This window comes from Antedon bifida, chromosome 5 (assembly GCF_963402885.1).
Source record: "Antedon bifida chromosome 5, ecAntBifi1.1, whole genome shotgun sequence".
NCBI lineage: Eukaryota > Metazoa > Echinodermata > Crinoidea > Comatulida > Antedonidae > Antedon > Antedon bifida.
The window spans coordinates 26,476,865-26,498,330 of NC_136230.1; the positions used below are offsets into that span (position 1 = coordinate 26,476,865).

A 21,466-nucleotide genomic window follows, 5' to 3' on the forward strand; every position below is an offset into this window, starting at 1 on the left:
GTTCCAATAATTGTATTTTTTTTTTTATGAGTTTACAGTACATATTTTGTACATAAGTGCTAACAAAAACAAATATGAAAAAAATATTATATAAATATAAATATTAGTATTGATACAGATGGTTCTAGACATTAAAACTCAAGAATTAATTATTATTTTACGATTTTTTTTATTAGTTTATATTGCGTTGTAGAGCGCATAGTATAAACATTATTTTAATAATAAATAAGTTTGTTTTGATTGCATGTGGAAAATATGGTAATTATGTATTATAAAATATGTGTATATGTATATATAAATTCACAACGAAAAAAAACAGTATGTTTCTGTGTGTTTAAAATAAAATTAAAAACTTCAAACGTATGAGTAAATGCCGCTAGACAATTCCATAATTTATTATTAAATTATATTTATTATTATTATTTTAATAAAGGTTTACTTAAATGTATTACTAGTACATTCGTATTTTATTTATATATGATATTAAAATGCGATAATTGTTAAAATTAAAGATGAACATTTCGAAGGTACTTTTTCTAGTGTTGAAATCCAAAGTTTAAAATGTTCAATTGTTAGGATATAAAGCAAACATCAAAATACAGAAAATGTTATATTATTAAATTCAGTTAATTTAATTATTAATAAGTGGCACATTTGAATTGTATTTATGTAGGTTTACTGTTTATTATGATTATTTGTTGTTGTCATATTGGTGAGCCGAAGACCCGACATCACAAAGTTGCGTAACCCAGCCGTGACCATCTTAAACTCTTCGTGTAAATTATTGATAGGTCAGAGTTGGTTCGCTTTCTTGATCTGTAAACTCTGTATGCTCGAATAGATATGTCAGTATTCGATATTGGGGAAAAACCGTTGTTGAAACAGGCAAAAACGCCATCATAGACTATTCATGAGTCATTCGTAACATAAAGCGTGTTTCCAACTAGAACGCAACGCAACGTAACGCAGCGACGTATCGACGCAAAGTGCTGTATTGCGTAATTACAAGTGGGGAGACTACCACCTATCTGATAGGGCAGTAAATGCATTTAATATTGGTAATCCTTGGCCACATAGCCTAAAGATATAAAATAAACAATAATTACAGAACTGGAAGTGGCTTACGAAATGTGAAAAATGACGGTAATTTTTTTAAGCGTTAAGCGTGGTTCTCACTATAGCTCAACGTAACGACGGCGTAACAGTGCTGCAAACATCGCTACGGGAAATCAAATCAGTTTGATTTCGCGCAACAACGTAAAGCAAAAGAAACCAGAAAACATAGTACTGCGCGTACAACAGTGTGTCTACCGCAGTGTTGTGTAGCTATGTCGATAATGTAATGTAATGATATGGATTTATAATTGAAAAATCAACCTTAGTATTACAATTCAAATGGGTTCACGAATTTGCCCCAGAAATGTCCAGTGAAGAAATTGTCCAGATGTTTTAATGTCCATTAGTCCATAATTGAACCCCAAAAGAAAACAGTTGATTTGACCTTATGATCTCTTTTTAAACAGAGATTCGACAGGGCCAATCCATCATTATTCTGTATTATATCGTATTGAGTATTATAACGTATTATTGAATAAACAACTGTGATATTTAATCTACCAAGCGAGTAGAGTCTTTAATACAGTAAAACCTCCACACATTATATTACAATAAGGTTTTAACAGATACCGTGAGCCGCAGAGACTATGTACATAGTACGGTACTGTTGGTATTTGTCGCAGCCATATATAAGATCAAAGGTCCGTTCGCGTTACTAGTTCCTATCAATCCTGGCAAGGCGACCTCAGTGTCCTGTTGTTAGATTGCCTTGGTTGTTAGATATACTGTATGCACGCCACCTCTTTGTGTAAGGCCTGGTGACTCATGATTTACAAAAGAGTATGCAAAGGCAGCGCCGTAAGATCAACTGATATTTCCCAATCAAATGTTGAAGGTGAGAGTGAGTGTGGCCATTTTTAACTGACAACATGTCCCGTACAACGGCTGTAGCAGTGGAAGACGGTAGAAAGGTATATATACACATACAACTGCTTTCTAAACATTACGAAGAATTAAAGCCACGCTCAATTTTAAACGGCAGTTCAATCAGACATATAAATATTTTAAAAACTTGTCATCATTATAACATATTTTAAATTTTTCAGATCAGCCTAACGTCTTAAACTAATCTAGGCTGTTGCAAAGCAGTAACAATTAGGACCTAGTTCATGATTCGTTGTAGCATCACGTCTGTTAACGAACCCAGTCCCACAACCTGAAGGATCGAGATCAATTCTTTATAGAACACACGGTAATGTAGTCGCACACAGTTAAGGTAAGTTTTAAGTAGCATAACATTATCAGTATCTTACTTAGTTGCCAATAACTAGTGGCTTAAGCTTGGTTCCCACTATCGACGTAACGTAACGCAACCTACGCAACATAAGAAAATTCCCTTCCAATAATTTGGTTTGCCCCCCACCTGTGTGAAATCAAATCAAAGTGATGTATTGCGTAGGCCTAATCACAAGTGGGAACCAACGACGCAACAGTGCTGCAAAAATCGCAGGTTTGATTTTACGCAGGCGGGGGCAAACACAATGATTGGAAGGGCATTTTCTTACGTTGCGTAGATTGCGTTGCGTCGCTAGTGAGAATCAAACTTAAGTGATGTAAAGATAATTTTAATGTATTATTGATAATGCTAATTTTATCGGATTATTACTCACATTGTAGGCCAGAACTATATACAAATCAAGAGGTTTTGAGAAAAAAACTAAATAAAAAAGTGGAATTAAGTAAATAATCAAAACAAAAAACAAAACTAACTATCATTATTTAGCGCGGTTTAAACAATTGTGTGTAAATTTGACTAAAAAATCTGGATTTAAATCTATAGAATGCATATTACTGTTTTGAAAAATAAACACAGAAAAAAAACATATTATACTGAAAAGTGTTTACATCCATCTAAACATGTCTTTTCGTTTCATGATGGTTACGTGTATCAACAGGCTGGATTACACAAGAAACGACGTATGTTGTTGAGGCTAACCGTTCAACCTGTTGGAAAATCACGAGGCAGAGGTGTCCGTCTTAAAATGTAAGTAAATATTCGTGTTTTTAGAGAAACTGTATTTATTATGCCCTGTACTATGTTGATTCAGAGTTTTGTGAAGTTTACCAGAAGTAAAGTGATACTGGAATGTATACGGCATATTGGTCCTCACATTGATTGTTCAACTAGGAAACACAGCGTATGTAATTTTACAATGATGTATGGTACGCGGAAAGTGCAATAAATGATTAATTATTTTCTCTCGTAGTCGTTTTTTAATAGCCATTCAATTTGATATTCTTTTTGTTACTTTATGTATTTATTCTGAATGTTGTATAATAAAAATACATATTAATTGTTTCTTGAAATATGTATTGTTTTATTGTTCAAAATACATCAATAAATAACTCGTGAAGCCATTTCAGTTTTAACCTCTGTTTTTATTTCGCCAACTATACGCTAAATTTGGTTACACAAAGCAATAGCGTCATCTACCGTGAATAATTGATATCATTTGTTAAAGAAAATGTATCCAGTGAGTAGGCCTTTGTAGCCTCAAAATCAAAAACAAGATACCAGTTAGTACTTATTTATCTTGTACATACAACGCATGGTAACTCACGGTTATTTACATACGGTGGACATTTGAGTGTACCGCATACTCCGACGGCAGGATAAAGCAAAAAGCCGTTATGGTTTTTAGCGGAATCATCTCTAGATTGGGGAGAGCCATCGACGCACAGGAATTCATGCGCGGCTTTATGATCAGTGTTACCACCCATTAATAGACCTTCGTATTCCTTTGTCCAGCCTCCAGGACATGTTCGTTTAGCTGGGATCATCATACTTGTTGATCTGCCTTTAGCCAGACATACTGCGCACGGTGGATCATTTTGATATAGGTGACCCCACGGAGCATATTTTTCTTTCCCACTTGGCGCTGTTTGATACTCGGCTCCAAATACCTTAGCCCGGGCAGATCCTGTCGCCACCAACTGATCATTGTAATCTGGTGAGGATGGCAAACACAGTGGGTTTGTACCAGCTCCAGAATTTGTATAGTCTCCTCCGCCGCCAAGATATCCTTTAAAAAATCAAAATGTTGAATGTTGCGCGGTCTGTTTTTATCATAATTTTATATAAGGGCAATTGTAATGAATCATTGTAAGCCTATATTTTATAAAATAGTATTAAAAATAGATTAGTAAGTTATTACTGTGTATTATCATAAATGTAAATATAATATAAATACTGTAGTTGTGAAACAATTAAAATTATGTTTGTATAAGAAAAAGTTATAAACATCTGTATGAATAAAGTAGAGAAAGACATGTATTATATTATTTAGTCCAATAGACAGTAATACTAGTGTGTTAATTATTGGTGTTTTATAAAACTATGCTTCAGGAAGAAATGGATGGACTGAATGGATACACTTGACAGGTCGGGGTCAAGGGAAATAAATAAAACTGAATATCAGTAAAAAATGTGAGTAAAATGAGCAAATGCGTATGTAAATGTTGAATATATAATATAAAAATTTAATCTGTAACTCTGATAGAGTGTTCTAGATGGCATATAATAAATAAATGCCGATTCAAAATAAGCGGGCCTTCGAGTTGTTAATGAAGGCTTGTCTGACCATTCCAACATTATCTAGAACTTGTTTGAATAACGTGTTCGTATTTCTACCACGCTTCGATCATTAGTCATCTTTGAAGAATAGCTCTTTCGTCATCCGATCATTATCGGATCTAATCAGATGTGCAGCATAATTTCGTTTCTGGGTTTGGATGAATGTAGATAAATCACATGTCTTACATATATTGTGAATGTAGATGTTGGTGTAATACAGTTTATAAAATTCATGCAAATATATAATTTTTAAATTAAAAACTTCCTTTAATTAATATTATTCTACTACACAATAATAATAGGCAATACTGGCCCACTAAAATGATTTAGAATTATTGTGTATTAGTTTTAGAAGGGATTGAAATCAAACAGGATCAATTCTATAGCCATGGTTTTAAATCAATAGGCCCGTTCCTGCTTAGTTTATTTACCCGCTAAGTTGGTTTCATGTGATCAATTATCGGATAGGTAAATAAACCTGAACACGACCAATATCATTTTACTTACCAACATATACGACTTTTGAAGACTTTGAGCCGCAGTCCTTCCGACCCCAATGAGTATACACAACATTGGAACTTGCCAAACTGATGCCTGATGAAAATTCTGTACAAAAAAAACACGTATACTATTATTTACCGAAATAAATTTGAGTAATCCCACTCGATGAGGACCTACGCGAAACTCAAGTAAATTATTCAATCACAATCGACAGATTATACCAACTATCGTTTGTGGTTGGTCAATTTGTGCTGTGCTTACGCGTTTCGTCCTTTTTATTCGAATCCCCTTCTTCATGATTTTGGCATTCCGCTGTAGGACATATCTCTCTTACAAAGCTCTCCATCTTCTTCTCTCTTTTTCAACCAGTTGTATTGAGGTTTGCCTCTTTTCTTTTCCCTATCAATGGTTGCCAAATCGTAATCCTGCTTGTCCATCTATTTTCCTGGATTCTTGCAACGTGGCCTGTCAATCACCACTTATTTGTATCAATTGCTTGAAGCAGGTCTCTCGTTTTTTATCTTTCTTTTATTTCTTTGCATGGTATCTTGTACATTATTGTTATGCCAAGCATTCTCCATTCCGTAGCATACTGAGTTGATCTTAACTAATCCTTGTTTTTTTCTCGGTTAGTCTCCACGTTGCTGTCATTTTCCGTGCGAGAATAATGCATGACCGGTCGAACATTTTCTTTCTGAGGCACATTATTATATATTATAACCTAGTATTTGAATAGTTGCAAGGATGTCTTTGAATCGGCCAAACGCTCGTCATCCAGTTATAATTCTGTCTGCAATGTCTTTAAATTTCGTTGATAGGCTGATTGTTTTGCTATAAGTTGTTAACTTTTTAAATTTCTGTGTTATCAATCAAAGTGTTTGGGTTTGTGTCAGAGTTGGTCATAGATTTGGTTTTCCATTATAATTGTAAACTCAATTTCTTGCCTTATTCATTTATCCTTTTTAATTGATCCTTGTCCCATGCTTGAAAGAGTATGAACCTAATTTCATTAGACTATAATTTTGAAGATAGTGAAACTTATCCAAACTATTATTGTAGACTATTAAGATATCTCAAATACAAGAAATAGTATTGCTCTTACTAAATTAATCATCAGAAGATTAGGTTAAGCCTACCTTTGCCGCCGAAAAAGAAATTCCAGATTACTCCACTCTTGTTCTTATTGGCCTTTATAATAATTAATATAAAATATATAATAATTAGTTTAGGCTGATGTTGACATATTAATTAAAGTGTTAAATGAAAGAAAAACTTTTAACACATACAATTTATTTATTGCGCTATATATATATATCTATAATAAATAAATACAATAAATAATAAACAATAAATTACAAAGCAATAGCTACGAGCTAAGCATGTAAGTTGTAAGTGTATGAAGTAGCAAATCATGATGGGTACAGTTCAACAATGCAAAAATTCAAATGCACAAAAATGTGGCTTATATTTATTATAATGAACTATTTAATGTTGTATTAAATTGTTATTGTATTCGTCCAAAGAAAAACAGCAATGAACATCGCCACAGGTTGGAAATACAACAAAACAAGGCGATATACATGGCTGCAGTCGCGTGCTCAAGGTAGTGTTTACCGACCGACCGACCGACATAGTGAGCTACCGGTAACTTAAAAATAAGTTAAAACAGTCACATCTGTCACAAAGTCTATATAAATCAGCATTTGTCGTCGAACTTTAAGTGGTAGCAGCAATACATTTTGAATCTGATTACAAAATAAGTACACTATATAAATGTATTGAATAATTTAGGAAAAGATGCTTGCTACTATAAACTATGCTTCATAATAACATCGGGTATTGTCAATTCGAATTGAAGTTAATTCAAGTTTACCCTCACAGTAGTAAACCTCGGGAATTGGCAAACTTAGAGTTTGCTAAAGTTTCCGAACTAAAGTTTGCTAGTGCAGACAAGTTTACACTCACAGTAGTAAACCTCGGGAATTGGCAAACTTAGAGTTTGCTAAAGTTTCCGAACTAAAGTTTGCTAGTGCAGACAAGTTTACACTCACGGTAGTAAACCTCGGGAATTGGCAAACTTAGAGTTTGCTAAAGTTTCCGAACTAAAGTTTGCTAGTGTAGACAAGTTTACACTCACAGTAGTAAACCTCGGGAATTGGCAAACTTAGAGTTTGCTAGAGTTTCCGAACTAAAGTTTGCTAGTGCAGACAGGTTTACACTCACAGTAGTAAACCTCGGGAATTGGCAAACTTAGAGTTTGCTAAAGTTTCCGAACTAAAGTTTGCTAGTGCAGACAAGTTTACACTCACAGTACAGTAGTAAACCTCGGGAATTGGCAAACTTAGAGTTTTTCTAAAGATTCCGAACTAAAGTTTGCTAGTGTAGACAAGTTTACACTCACAGTAGTAAACCTCGGGAATTGGCAAACTTAGAGTTTTTCTAGAGATTCCGAACTAAAGTTTGCTAGTGTAGACAAGTTTACACTCACAGTACGGTAGTAAACCTCGGGATTTGGCGAACTTACAGTTTGCTAAAGTTTCCGAACTAAAGTTTGCTAGTGTAGACAAGTTTACACTTAGTAAACCTCGGGAATTGGCAAACTTAGAGTTTGCTAGAGATTCCGAACTAAAGTTTGCTAGTGTAGACAAGTTTACACTTAATATTAAACCTCGGGAATTGTCAAACAAACAAACAAAATGCTGCATTATTCTTACCGGTACCTTTGCTTCCGTTAGCAAAATCAGACAACAGACACAAATGACGACACAATTAAAGATCTTCATTTTTCTTATAGTTGTTGGTTTGTACACCTTCAGAGAAAGGATGTGTGAATGTACAACTGACTCTGTTATATATGTAATGGACTGTTAATTTTGAACATGTGTGCATAATAAATTTATTTTAATATAGGTATATTTAGCCTATTGATACGCAAAATAAGTAATAAAAATAAAATCAAATATTCGATTATGTAATTTTTTGTATTTTGTGTTTGTACATCTTATTTATTTGTGTTATTAATACAGAATCAATTCCTAAATTATACAAAAAATATACCGCCCTAATGAAAAATTATATAGAAACAAAAGTCGTACTTCAAATATTGATACAGATTGCTTTAGACATTAAGCAAAAAAAAATCAATTATTATTTTATGTTAATTTTTTTTTAATATTGCTGTACGCTTAGCGCATATGTACAAACATAATGATTAAATAATAAATATTAATAACTAATAATTTGAATCGAATATGCAAACTATAATTAGTATGGTTATGTATATTAGAAATAATTGAACAAAATGTCATAATACAGATGATATATTATACACAAACGTACCGCTCCAATGGAAAATTATATAGAAACCAAAGCTTCAAATATTGATACAGGTGGCTCTAGAAATTTAGCAAAGAACAAATCAATTATTTTATAAACGTCATTTTTTTTTAATATTGTTGTATACTTGGCGCATATGTACAAACGTAATGATTTAACTAGAATTTAATTCGTCACTTTGACGAATTATAGGTGATCATTTTTATCATTTTACTGAAATTAATTTTTTTTAAACATGCACGTACGTTAACATACGATCGGAAAATATTGATGTATGCCATCCTATTATACGCTTATAGTGCTGAGTTGTGCCTATTATATGCCATATACAATATGTACAGTACATACTGTATATCTATATACAGTGTAGCATAGGTGAAATTACGGGACACACATCATGTTCAAATTTTTTGGTATGATGGAATTATCAAAATAAACTCGAAGATGACAATTTCGAAAGATAATGAATTGAGCAAATAAATATAAGAATTGGAAGAGAATTTGGCACGTAGAAGCGCTGTGCGCGCTCTTTGAAATTTGTATAACTTTGACGAAAAAGATGAAAAAACTACTTTTTAACTTCAACTGGCCATATGTTAACATCACAACATCCGATAGGCTTGATTTTTATATGAATTCATATCTAAATTTCAGCTTTCATAATAAATTATAGTCATCAAGGTAACCTTCAATTCTGAAGAGCTGTAAGATATTCAAATTTACGGCGAAGGTGAAATTACACGACCTACGTTATTCAAGTTTGATTACGTGATGACGTTTAAAAATGAAAATATTGGCAACTCATGAGTAACATAATTGGTTGAGGTAGAACATATTAAAAATTAAAAGAAAATCGATCACAGATAAGCAAGTTGCACACTAAACACTATTTTAAAAATTCATGTGGCCAAATGATGACGTTGTACCATTTTGTACGTCTAATGTGTATATACACTTATATCTACAACTCATTGGCTTCCATAATAAGTTAAAAAAATTAGGGGTCACTTTCCATTCTGAAGAGTTATATTCATTTTAAAAAGGCCTTATTTTTTAGCACTTTTGTACAATTAATGTGCGCATTTTGTCATTTTTAACGTGCTCGTATAGCACTATTTTAAGTCGAAATAGACTCAAATGTGGTGAATGTACTAAGGAAGATGAGTAGAATGTAATTTGTACAAAAAATTGGTATTTTTTACGCTTTCTATGTACGCACGCGCAAAAACGTGTTTTTGCGCAGTAATTTTTTAAAACACGCAAATGGCCTAATTCATGCTCTAAATTGATCAAAACGTAATTTTGAGCTTTTTTAATTTTTAACGCGCGATTTCACGCGCATGACCCAAAGTGCACGTGCGTTTCTATTTGCTAATATTTTTACCCTTGGCCTGAACCTTACGTGTAGTGAATTTTATTAATATGTGATAATGAATTATGGAGATATGATTGATAATGTGATTTCACAAAATGGCGTATAAATAACGTCACGGGTGAGTGATCACGCTCAAAAGATTATTAGGACTAAGTTACAGTATTTGACAGACATTGTGAAATTTTGGTAATCATTGACATTTAACTTTTTGAGATATTTGTTACACAAAAAGTGTACAGAAAGAAGAAAAATATTTTAATGCAAGTACAATAACAATAGGTGATCATTTTATTCTAAATGATCACCTAATAATAAATAACTAATAATTTGGATCGAATATGTAAACTATAATAAGCAGCACATGGTTACGTATGAATATACAGATAATTTAAAAAGGTCACCATAGGTTATTTAATGTTAGCTGTTGTACTTTAAACATATTCTATGAAACAGTTATATCTTTCATTGCCTGGTTCGGTAATTTAAATGAAGAAAGGGCTCATTAGAATTATTAGCATCAAATATAATTGGTTGTACGGTTAATGATTTAAGATACCTTTATGAAAAATAGGTCCTAAGTAATTTAATTAAAAATTTAGAAGATAAGAAACACCCATTACAAGTCAGGCCGGCTTACAGACTCCTAGAGCTGATACGTCAAGAAACCGACTGTCATTTGTACCAAATTCCAAGCATATTTTTAACTTAAAGATTGTATATAATAAATAATAATAATGTCTCATTAGAATTACTAAGATAGCATCCAATAAAATCGGTTGTACGGTTAATGATTTAAGATATCTTTATGAAAAATAGGTCCTAAGTAATTTAATTAAAATTTTAGAAGATAGAAACATCTATTACAAGTCAGGCCGGCTACGGGCTCCTAGAGCTGATATTCAAGAAACCGACTGTCATTTGTACCAAATTCCAAGCATATTTTTAACTTAAAGATTGTATATAATAAATTTTAATGAATATTTTTCATTGTAATTTTTTTCTATGTAGGCCTATGACGTAATTGTGAATGTTTTGTTTGTTTTACAATATTTTCTGTCGAGGAAACAATTTTTTTATGCACACATTTTTATATATGGAACAAATAAAGATTTGATTTTTGATTTAAATTGTTTAAAACGTCAAAATACAGATGATAAATTATACACAAACGTACCGCTCCAATGGAAAATTATATAGAAACCAAAGTCGTACTTCAAATATTGATACAGGTGGCTCTAGATATTAAGCAAAAAATCAATTATTTTATAAATGTTAATTTTTTTAAATATTGCTGTATACTTAGCGCATGTGTACAAATATAATTATTTAATAATAAAATAATATTTGGTTATGTACAAAGAATCAGTAACGAAGTACTATGGCTCTTTGGCCATACCAAAAATAACAGAAACAATAAGAAGACGACTGGCATTTTCTGGACACTGTCTTCGCAATAAAGAAGAAATTATTTCAGATGTTCTGGCAGCAACTCAGGGGCGGATTTAGAGGGGACAGACTTTTTCAATTTTTACGTGGGCTCTGCTATGCGTAACCGACTTTTGCTTCGGAACACTTTACGTCCGTGTGTCCCAGAGAGGTGTGAAAATTGAACGCAACTCAAATCGTCGTAACGTTACGTCGACAGAAAAACATGCTTTAGGCTATATGGTTTATCGCAAATAGCTTGATTTTGCGAAGAGCGAACAAAATGCACGATGGGAAGGGTTTTGGAGCAATCGTCACGACGCGTACGTACAGACAATAAATCACGTACGTACGCGTTTTGACGTTTGCTCCCAAGCCATTCCCATCATTGTGTCGCCCACGCTATTTGGGATAAACCTAATTGGCAAGAGAAAAAAAAACAGTTTCGTATATTAAATATGGTCTATAAAACCCACTATAATCAGATAATAAGAATCGCCTAAGATGCTATCTCCAGGCGTCTACTGTAGAAGAAAATTTGTCCAGACCGCCTAGACGAATATTTTTCCATGTCGGCACCCTCTTTATCAAAATCCTAGATCCGCTCCGCTGTGGCAGCCAAAACATGGGCTTGCAAAACAAGAAAGGCCAGCACTCACATACATTGATGTACTAGAGACGGATACTGATATGCAGAGAGAGAGAGGAACTGGCTGTCACAATGGCACAATGGAAGTTGTGGAAGTTCGGGTATGTTCCGGACGCGATATTTCTTTTCGTACATAAGTTGGGGACCCCTCGTGAAACGTCACAAAATAAACATGAATATTCATTAGTCATATCCATAAGGTGTGACGTAAGAATTGAGCTAACTACTACAATTCGCTAATGCAAACGATTTCTGTCGCGCCGTCTGTGTAGTCGAGTGGATAAGACTATGGACTTTACATGTCGATGTATGGGGTTCGACTCTCATGAGCTACTTCTTTTACTTTATAGTGAGAGAAAGATGATTTAGAGGGTTAGGTTCAGTTATATTTAGGAAGTAGTTCGGCTATCTTTCACATGGGTCCGAAATGTATGAAAAAAAAATCGCTAAGTAAGTCAGTTTTACATACGTCAATTGTCGCTCAATCGCTTTGTGCCTACGTTCGTTGCGTTGCGTCCAAGTGGGAATCAAGCTTTAACGACGAAGAAGACAGAGACGAGTCAAGAAGAGAATTAAAAGCAAGATATTTTTCTTCCACAACACAGATTTAATAACTTTTTATAGTATAAAACTCATTGTATTCTAATATAGGTACAGTAGGACCTATAATAAGTTAATAAAGTTATAGTAGTATTGTGCAGTTCAGTACTTATGTCAGATAATGTACCGTAATGTTACAATTGTCCCTCTAAAAATAAACTAAAATTGTCTTTTAAATTTAACTGAAAAAATGTAATTTAAAGCAAACAATAGTCAAATTGTCTATCAGGCAATGGTTTTTCGTTAAATCTAACTTTCTTTTTTTGTCTTTTTATAAGTGAAATCATTATTTCTGTTCGTTTTTTTAAGAAGTGCAAAAGTGACCGGAAAACGAGCTTTGGTCTTATGGCCATCCACACCAACATTTGTAAATCCTAAATTATTAATTTGAAATTGTGAATAAATTGATACTCGAAATTGAGAGGAGACATAAAGATACTGGAAATGAATTTAAAACACTGCAAAACAAATCATGTAACACAACAACAAAATTCTCTAACCCTACCCATAACCACCATGTTATGGTAATTACCATGTGCAAACAACGCATGCCAACTCGTCGTTGTTAACGTACGGTGGACATGGGAGTGACCCACATACTCCGACGGCAGCGTAGAGCAAGAAGCCATCATGGTTTGCCGAGGAACTCGGCCTGCCTTGAGGATTTGCATCGACACAAACGTGTTCATGTCCGTTTTGATGACTATTAGGAGAACCCATTAACAAACCTTCGTACTCCTTGGTCCAGCCTTCGGGGCATGTACGTTTAGCTGGGATCATCATACTGGTCGAGCGACCTCGCGCCAGGCAGACCGCACAAACTGCATCCAAGTTATTCATGCCACTCAACGGAGCGAAAGAGCCGGTTTCATACTCAGCACCATATACTACAGACCGTCCGCTGGAGGATCCACTTGCTATCAAGCCGCTATTGTATTCAGGCGACTCTGGTAAACACAGTGGCTTGGTACCAGCCCCATATTGTGAATACAAACCTCCACCAACATATCCTAAAATTGTATAAATAAATTACGATGTAAATGTATACATCAATCTTACATTAATTTGTTCATAATAAATACTGAATAATATTACCGTAAAACAAGATGCCTTTCAGGAAAAAAACGTAAATGCCCAGTTTTAACGCATATTTTCCGAGTTAAATTTTCCAATTTTAATTTTATTATTTTACAGGATTTCACAATCAGGTTTAAGAAAAAAAACTATTTAGTGAACCAGTTCACCGGGGTAACCCCCTACTCTTCTTTAAAGTGCACACAGGTTATAACTGTGTACACTGGACCTACGGTTTATAGTCCTTATCCGAGAAGACTTGTTCCACCACCAGAACTACTGTAGGAGCGAGTCGGCCTTGAACCCTTGCCGATGTTGTTGGCTTTTTAGGTACAGTAAACGGCGCCCCTTAACCGCTCAGCCATTTGACTCTTTAACCTACCAGTATATACGATGTCTGAAGAATCTGGAGTGCAGTCAGTTCGTCCCCAATGAGTGTACGCAACACTGGAATTTTTCATCTGCCTCTCTTGGCATTCATTTGGTGTTTGAGTGTCTTCTGTAAATGACGTAATAATGTATTTATAGAGTTTCATTTTACGTTTTAGTTAATCACAAAAGAGTTTATTGTAAAAGTATTCACTACCAATTTATAGCCCAATCCTCTGGATGCGAGGTGAGAATTTGGACGGATTGACAACTTAATTTTAAAAGCAATTTAATAACAAAATAAAAGATTATGGTCTTTTAGGAACAAATAATTTCAGAGACATTTCATATTTTAAAGGACAGATTTTTAGTAGGGAGCTTCGATTTCAGACGACCTATGACCTAGCCATGACGTGTCATCGGTCGTCCTCTGAACCTAGACACCATCAAAACTGTGTCGAGGAATAGGAAACACGTCCCAAGTTTCCCGCATGCCCACATATGTTTCTAAGCTCCCTATTTATTATAATTATTATAAATATGGATGATCTTGTGATGCGCTAAAGCAGTGGCTGTGCTCAATGTGATGTGGCCATATATGGACACGATGACGTCATATCACTACCATATTACACTTTTTTTGTCACATACATTTTGATGGTGTAGACAGAGATTTATACTGTAGGCCTCCTGATTCCAGTCTCTGTAATGTACATATAAACAAAATCATGAAAAGTTTACCTTCTTCGTCGAAAAATAAATTCCAGACATTTTGCCCGTCATCGTCAGATCCCTTTAAAATAATTATGATAACATTATAAAACCATTTTTTTTATTCATGAACCTTTTACTTTTTTTGTAAAAGTAAATATATGGCATTATATTAACTACTACATTAAATATTTCATATCATAACGTTTTCAGTGTCACTTTAATGATTTTAAAAGTGGATCACATTATGAAATTATGAATACAATTTTAGCAAAAACAATAATGTAAAACCAACTTAGTGAATACAATTTGGATCCCAAAAAAGAAAAAAAAAAGAAAATAACTATTTATATGGTCCAGTAAGAAGCAATTAATGAACAACGATTTTACTATTTCTATTTGAGCTTTAAAAGTGTTTATTTAGTTTTAAAATGTATAGTTAAATGTGTGTGTTTGTTGTGTTAACATACTGTACATCCATAATTACCCCTGGTCAAATATCATCAAATCCAGGTATTTTTTGTATTCATTTAACTGTGAGAACCAGGTGCGAATCAAAGATGTTGAGAGTGGGAACGTAAACATTGTCAAATGAATTGTTGGACCTAACAACATTATTGTTCTATCTTTTACATTGTAATTTTCAAAATTTGGGAAGCTTTCACTCCGCCTATTGACTACCGTACTATTTTCAATCTAACAGAACAACACACATACCATACTTTTCCCCTTCTTCTTCCTAACCCAGAACAAAATGGTTTCAAAATGCGTATAACTTACCTGTGTCTGATGTACAAGAAGCAGGAAAGAGAAAACCAAAATGGTTGTATACTTGAACATTTTTATTTACCCGTCACTATCTTTACCGTCTGCAGATTAAATGTTATGTGCGAACCCTTAGAAGAAGTGGATCTATTTAAATAATATGTACCCTAAATTGAACTTCCCAAATACAAATGAAACAGGAACATTATTAACCAAATAGTCGTGTTTTCTAATTTATGTTACAAAACAGTTTATGGACTAACAGTTATTAATTATAAAGCAACAACCCCCTACTTTGTTTGAAAGAACTTCTGTTGTTTTACGTATAGACCCAAGAGAAATTGTTGCACCCCTGCTGACAGTGGGAAGTCTACCTTCGACCAGAATACATGATGCGCTCTTCCTTCATTTTTGCTGACCATCTCCTCAGAGAATTGTGCATTATTTTCTCGTAAATTACATAATATGTGTGTATCGATTATGCCGTTAAATAATTTAGGCCGTGTTTCTGCAGGCCAAAAAATTATCGGTTAATTTTTTAACCAATCAGATAATTAATTAAAAAATAAAGTCCGTCTAATCAGTCATTACCAAAAAGGTGCCCAATCACAACGCAACAATTTGTCCTTAGGGTCAAAAGTTAAAAATTATCGCATTTATCCGATAATTATCCGACTTAAATGAGATACTTATCGGTATCTAAGTGGAATCGGTTAAACCCTGTTTCCACAGGCAGTTTTTCGGTTCATTTTTGGCTGCGGAAAGACAGCATTAGATAAAGTAGGCCTATATTTGTATTCCATTCTAAGACGGTTGCAATTTGATCAGTTTCCATTTTTGTGGGAAAATGTGTTTGTAGTCAGAACAGTACAGTGGTAGTTTTAATGACACGGGTTTTTAAGCGTATGATAGGTTGGATTAATGTCAATAATGTTATCATACAATTTGACTAAAATGTATTAAACACTCTAGGAAACTCTCGCTACCATGCTTTACTGGTCATTGTTTTAGGGGCTATTGTTCTACTTTGTATTGTTCTTGTGGAATACATTCCACAAGATCAATACTGTATGCCTTGGCCAGGGAGTTGTTATTGGAGTCTAATTAACAACTCCCTGCCTTGGCTACTTGTTTGTTGTACACAGCGAAATTCAGTATAGTGTTCAAAATACCATAAGCAATTATTGTACTACTACTGTAAGAAGGTAAAGTTGGCGTACAGTTTGAATATTAATTTCTTGTAACACAATCTTTGGTGAGTTATCTATATACGTTGTATTACCTGTTGACTAGATGTTGTAGAATACGCTACAAGGTTGTGTCCGGTAATGGTTTACTGTTTAAGCCACTCTGAACCACACACTAGGATATCGCTATGATCGGTCTACTAGGCCTACTTATCTTGACTTATTTAGGACCTTGTTTCATCCATGTCATACGTATGTTGGTTTATCTTATTAGTTATAAAAGCTCGATTATTGTTTTACTTCTGAATGAATATGTATGGTGTTATTTATGTTCAGGTTATTTTGTCATGCACTTGATTATATATTATAAAGATTGTCAAGAATGAGAAGCGCATTTTGTGACAGCGCACCCCGCGCGCCAATTCAAATACTATTTTTGCTTGGTTACTTGCGTTGCGCTTACGTAATTGCGTTTTGTCCTAGAGTGGAAACAAAGCTTTACTTCCGTGTATATTTAGATCTTTACGTTGCAGAAAAATGTGATATATTTATTACGTTTACAAACAATGGACAAATAAGACATAATATGTTGCTTAATACGATGAACAAATTTATTTATTTATTTATTTATTCTGTCTTTATCTGAATGACACTTTCAGTGCTAAAGCATTGATTTACAAACAATAATTGATTTAACAATATAATAAAAATAATTCAAACACCAACTAACACAGTAATTTATATTAGTACACACACATTTACAATAATGTAACTACCTATCCTGTATTGAAACAATTGAGAAACATTTGCATTTAACGGACACTATATTCAATACTGAGTATTCTATGCGCATGAGTAGGCTTATATTCCATCTACCATTTTGTGACGCAAATCAGAGCTCATGAATATTCTATTTGCGCGAATAGATCCGATCCACCCGAATCGATCCGTCCGAACAGATCCGATCAGCCCGTCGGCGTTGTTGTTTTCTATCGGATTAAGGCAGAAATCATGAATAGTGCATGAATCTAACTATTTTATATGAAAAAGGTTAATTACAAGATAGCTAAATATAACTTAACCTAACCCTTTGACACGATGTTGGTCCGCGTCCATCTAATTTCCTAATTCATACCTCATATGGAAAAAAAATAATTAGCCCGCATAATAGAAAAGGATTTACCTCGGCATTTGGTGAGAATGTCAATACTTAGGTATGATATCTGCGTGACACATTATCTCACAAATATTTCTTCTTCCGCAGATTTATTTATTTTTCTGTGTAAACATTTTAAATTAACGAAAGAGAAACTGAAAAAAATACGTAAAACACAATGTTTGGTATTCAAACAAATTGAGATCTAGTATAACCACATACATTCTATATGGAACATTTGAAAAACAATGAACACAAATAAACAATACCTTTTAAAAATACAGATATGGATATTGTCATTCATAAATCTGTTCAACTGGACTTACCTGGTAATAATAATATAACATCCAACATACCATCATTCGGCTTGATGATCGACGACCTGCAAAGGTTGTAACGGCGTCGGCGTCATATTATAAACAAGTAAACTCCAGTTGAATAGATTTATCCTTCTAAACTTAACCTGACATTGTTTAGAGTGTAAGTTAGAACGCTAAGCACGCGCACGCTAGAGCTCTGGGTATTAAATGTAGTATATTTTGATATATTTTACCATGTGCATACAACGCATGGCAATTGGGCATCATTTGTGTATGGTGGACATGGTAGTGACCCACATACTCCAACGACAGCATACAGCAAGAATCCGTTCTGGTCTGCTAAGGAACCATGCCTAGCTTGAGGAGTTCCATCAACGCAAAGGTAGTCATGTCCACCACTGTGCGCATAATGGCTACCCATTAATAAACCTTCGTATTCCTTTGTCCAGCCTCCAGGACATGTACGCTTAGCTGGTATCATCATACTGGTCGATCGACCTTGCGCCAGACAGACCGCGCAAATTACATCGTGGTCATGCATGTCAATCCAAGGAGTATTATATGAAGTGGTTTCGTATTCGGCACCATATAGATTTGTCCGACTACCAGTAGTCGATTTCAAATCGTCATTGTATTCAGGTTCATCTGGTAAACACAATGGATCTGTGCCACCTCCATGGTGTGAATAGTGTCCTCCACCGACATATCCTACAGGTTTAATAAATCATCATCATTAATTTTGTTTAAGCAAAATAATCAATTAGATTGCCTTGTAAATGTAAACCGTAACCCTGTGCTTGATATTGTTATTGAAAGTATTGGTTTTTTTTTAAGACTGCCACTGTCTTATCATTGTAGGCCTAATTAAGTTTCATAATTTACCTACCAGCATAAACGATGTCTGCAGAATCTGAAGTGCAGTCAGTTCGTCCCCAATGAGTGTACACAACACTGGCATTTCTCGTTTCACATGTCATTTGCTTCTCTTTGCAACTATCTTGTGGCCTGTATTCTGTCATTATAAGTATAATGCATGTTTTTACATAACACCTAAATAAATTCCTGTCATTTGATTAAGCGATTATGGGTCACATGGCGTGCAATAGCACGCACTATTGAACGATCGTTAAATAGTATTTTTAAATCTTTTCGCGTTTGGAAAATATTTTTTTATACTATTGCTTTTAATAATATGTATATTTCAAAGTACATACAAAATCTAAGATAAATCTGCGTATAGTGACGTATATCTGTTTGTGATCGTATTCATAAGTCTGTAGTTGTTAAGGAGACCATATTTTTGACATTTTTGTTTATTTAATACTTCCAATATTGGTAGGTAAATTATTTGTAGTGGGGCTGTAGTTTAGGGGTTGACGTGCTTGACCTCCAATTCCAAGGTCTAGGGTTTAATCCTGACTTCGTTCCAGGGTTGTAACCCACGACTCTTTCAACTCCACTCCCTACGCCTCAGATGAGATAATTTATTTTATATTTTAGCACGATATATTATAAAACAGTTTATCAATCCTGTAATTGGCGAGTTACTCGCTGTTGGATGCGTAAAAAAAAGATCAGCAGCAGCAGCTGAGATACCTAGTGTGGACAGCCTTTTCTCAGAGCTTTCTACAAACGTTTATTGCCCAAGAAAAACGTTATAGTTAAAGAAATTAACAACTTACCCTTGTCACCGAAAAAGAAATTCCACACTCGGTTTCCATCATTATCTTCGTCTTCATATCCCTTTGTAATTATCAAATAAATAGTATAGTATTAAACTCATCGAAATTCGTCACCGCGATGATGCTGAGATAATTAAATAAAACGGTATAATGAGATTTAAAGAGGCCCTCCCAATCGGATTTCAATAAAGATAGCCCCAGGCAGATATATAGTAAGATTGTGCGACATTATCGTAGTATAGCTTGTGTTTCTTCTTTGAAAAATAGATCTATTATGACACCGCATTTCAAGAGCGCCCCTTTTTAAGGTCTTTAGAACGGCTTGGTACTAATACTATTACAATAATGATACAGTATGCTGTACTAAATACACCGAGACGAATATTGATACATGGAAGAAACTATGTATACTGTAATAATGTTCATATTAAGTGCCCTCTCTATAGTTGCAACTGTAAACAAAAGAAGGGTTTTTCTGAACCAATTCCAGCCTGTCCAGAATTGTTATTTGATTTCTTAAACCACCTTCATTTAACTGTGCAAACCAGGTGCAGATCCAAAAATGTTGAAATAGTGGGAGCTTAAAAAATTATGAGAAAGACATTCTTGGATGCGCCTATGCAAAATGATATTATTTATTGGGATTCACTGCTGTAATAGCCTACTATGTTGTATATTTTAAATCATAGGCCTATACGTAACTTACCTCTGTTTGTTGTCTTGTTAAGGATAACAGGCAGAAAACTGCAACCGCCGTATACTTTACCATTATCATTGTAGAAAATTGAAAAATTCGGCTGAAATAACTTCTTTGCCTTTAGGCCTATAGTTTGAAGTGAAAAAAAAATGCAATCGGATCTATTTTAAATGCTCTTTAAAATAAAGGGAAATTCCCCAAAATGTTTTCGTTTAAAGGCTGTGTATTGGTGAATTTCTTGATGGGAAAGGTATTATTGAATAGTGTACATATTTGTCTCCAGAAGAAAAAAGGAAATTGTTTATTATAACCTAAATATTTGAGTTGTGAAAAACGTTAAACCCGGAAGGCGCCAGGATTCCTTTTCAAACAAAAAAGCTTTAAAAAACAGGTGAGTATATTAATACATCTGAGAGAGAGAGAGAGGTATTTATTCATTTAAAACATTAAAGTCGCCGTAGTTTCTAAAAACGGGGAATTTCGGAAAATCTAGTAAAAATCCCTTAAGTTTTTATTGTACAAAACCATTAACACACTTTATGGAATGAATGAAAAAAGTCAAAAGGATTAGGAGGAATAATGTACCACCATTTTGTATACAAATTATTTATATCTGTATACACTTCAATTAAGTTAACTCAACTAATCTTCTATCATAAAGAACAAGAAATGTAACCGTGTTCAATCTTGTACTAATAATAATAATATTTATTTCCACAAATAATAAAGCGAAATACAGAGTAGCATAATACTGTAAATATACAACTGATAATGAACATAAATAATATAATGCAAGAAAAAAACATGTATTACAAAAAGGGAGATTTCATAAACGTCACACTACACGACCACGGTGGCACAGTTCCAAAAGACCACAATGGATGGATGTGTAATTTTACTACAAGCATGTGTATGCGAGTTTGGTGTAA

The 21,466-nt window shown here is 33.9% G+C and overlaps 3 protein-coding genes across 4 annotated transcripts; all 3 read right to left on the minus strand.

The window, feature by feature from the left end:
* Nucleotides 1–3,480: 3,480 nt before the first annotated feature.
* On the minus strand, nucleotides 3,481–8,034 carry LOC144842847 (short-chain collagen C4-like). 2 transcript variants are annotated; one of them, XM_078699400.1, is made up of 4 exons: nucleotides 7,912–8,034; nucleotides 6,328–6,379; nucleotides 5,198–5,296; nucleotides 3,481–4,139 (listed from the first exon to the last, which is right to left on the minus strand). In XM_078699400.1, the coding sequence occupies exons 1-4, from the start codon at nucleotides 7,972–7,974 to the stop codon at nucleotides 3,646–3,648; spliced, it is 708 nt and encodes a 235-aa protein (XP_078555526.1). In that variant the 5' UTR covers nucleotides 7,975–8,034; the 3' UTR covers nucleotides 3,481–3,645. The 2 variants fall into 2 exon arrangements, with proteins under 2 accessions (XP_078555526.1, XP_078555525.1); XM_078699399.1 differs by having other exon boundaries at nucleotides 7,906–8,034.
* A 4,526-nt stretch (nucleotides 8,035–12,560) lies between these two features.
* On the minus strand, nucleotides 12,561–15,657 carry LOC144841993 (short-chain collagen C4-like). The gene is made up of 4 exons (XM_078698323.1): nucleotides 15,511–15,657; nucleotides 14,761–14,812; nucleotides 14,033–14,149; nucleotides 12,561–13,586 (listed from the first exon to the last, which is right to left on the minus strand). Exons 1-4 carry the CDS (start codon nucleotides 15,568–15,570, stop codon nucleotides 13,105–13,107), a joined length of 711 nt encoding a protein of 236 aa, XP_078554449.1. The 5' UTR covers nucleotides 15,571–15,657; the 3' UTR covers nucleotides 12,561–13,104.
* A 1,649-nt stretch (nucleotides 15,658–17,306) lies between these two features.
* Nucleotides 17,307–20,653, minus strand: LOC144842264 (short-chain collagen C4-like). Its single transcript, XM_078698684.1, has 4 exons — nucleotides 20,547–20,653; nucleotides 19,841–19,901; nucleotides 19,045–19,170; nucleotides 17,307–18,866 (listed from the first exon to the last, which is right to left on the minus strand). The coding sequence occupies exons 1-4, from the start codon at nucleotides 20,613–20,615 to the stop codon at nucleotides 18,388–18,390; spliced, it is 735 nt and encodes a 244-aa protein (XP_078554810.1). The 5' UTR covers nucleotides 20,616–20,653; the 3' UTR covers nucleotides 17,307–18,387.
* Nucleotides 20,654–21,466: the final 813 nt, after the last annotated feature.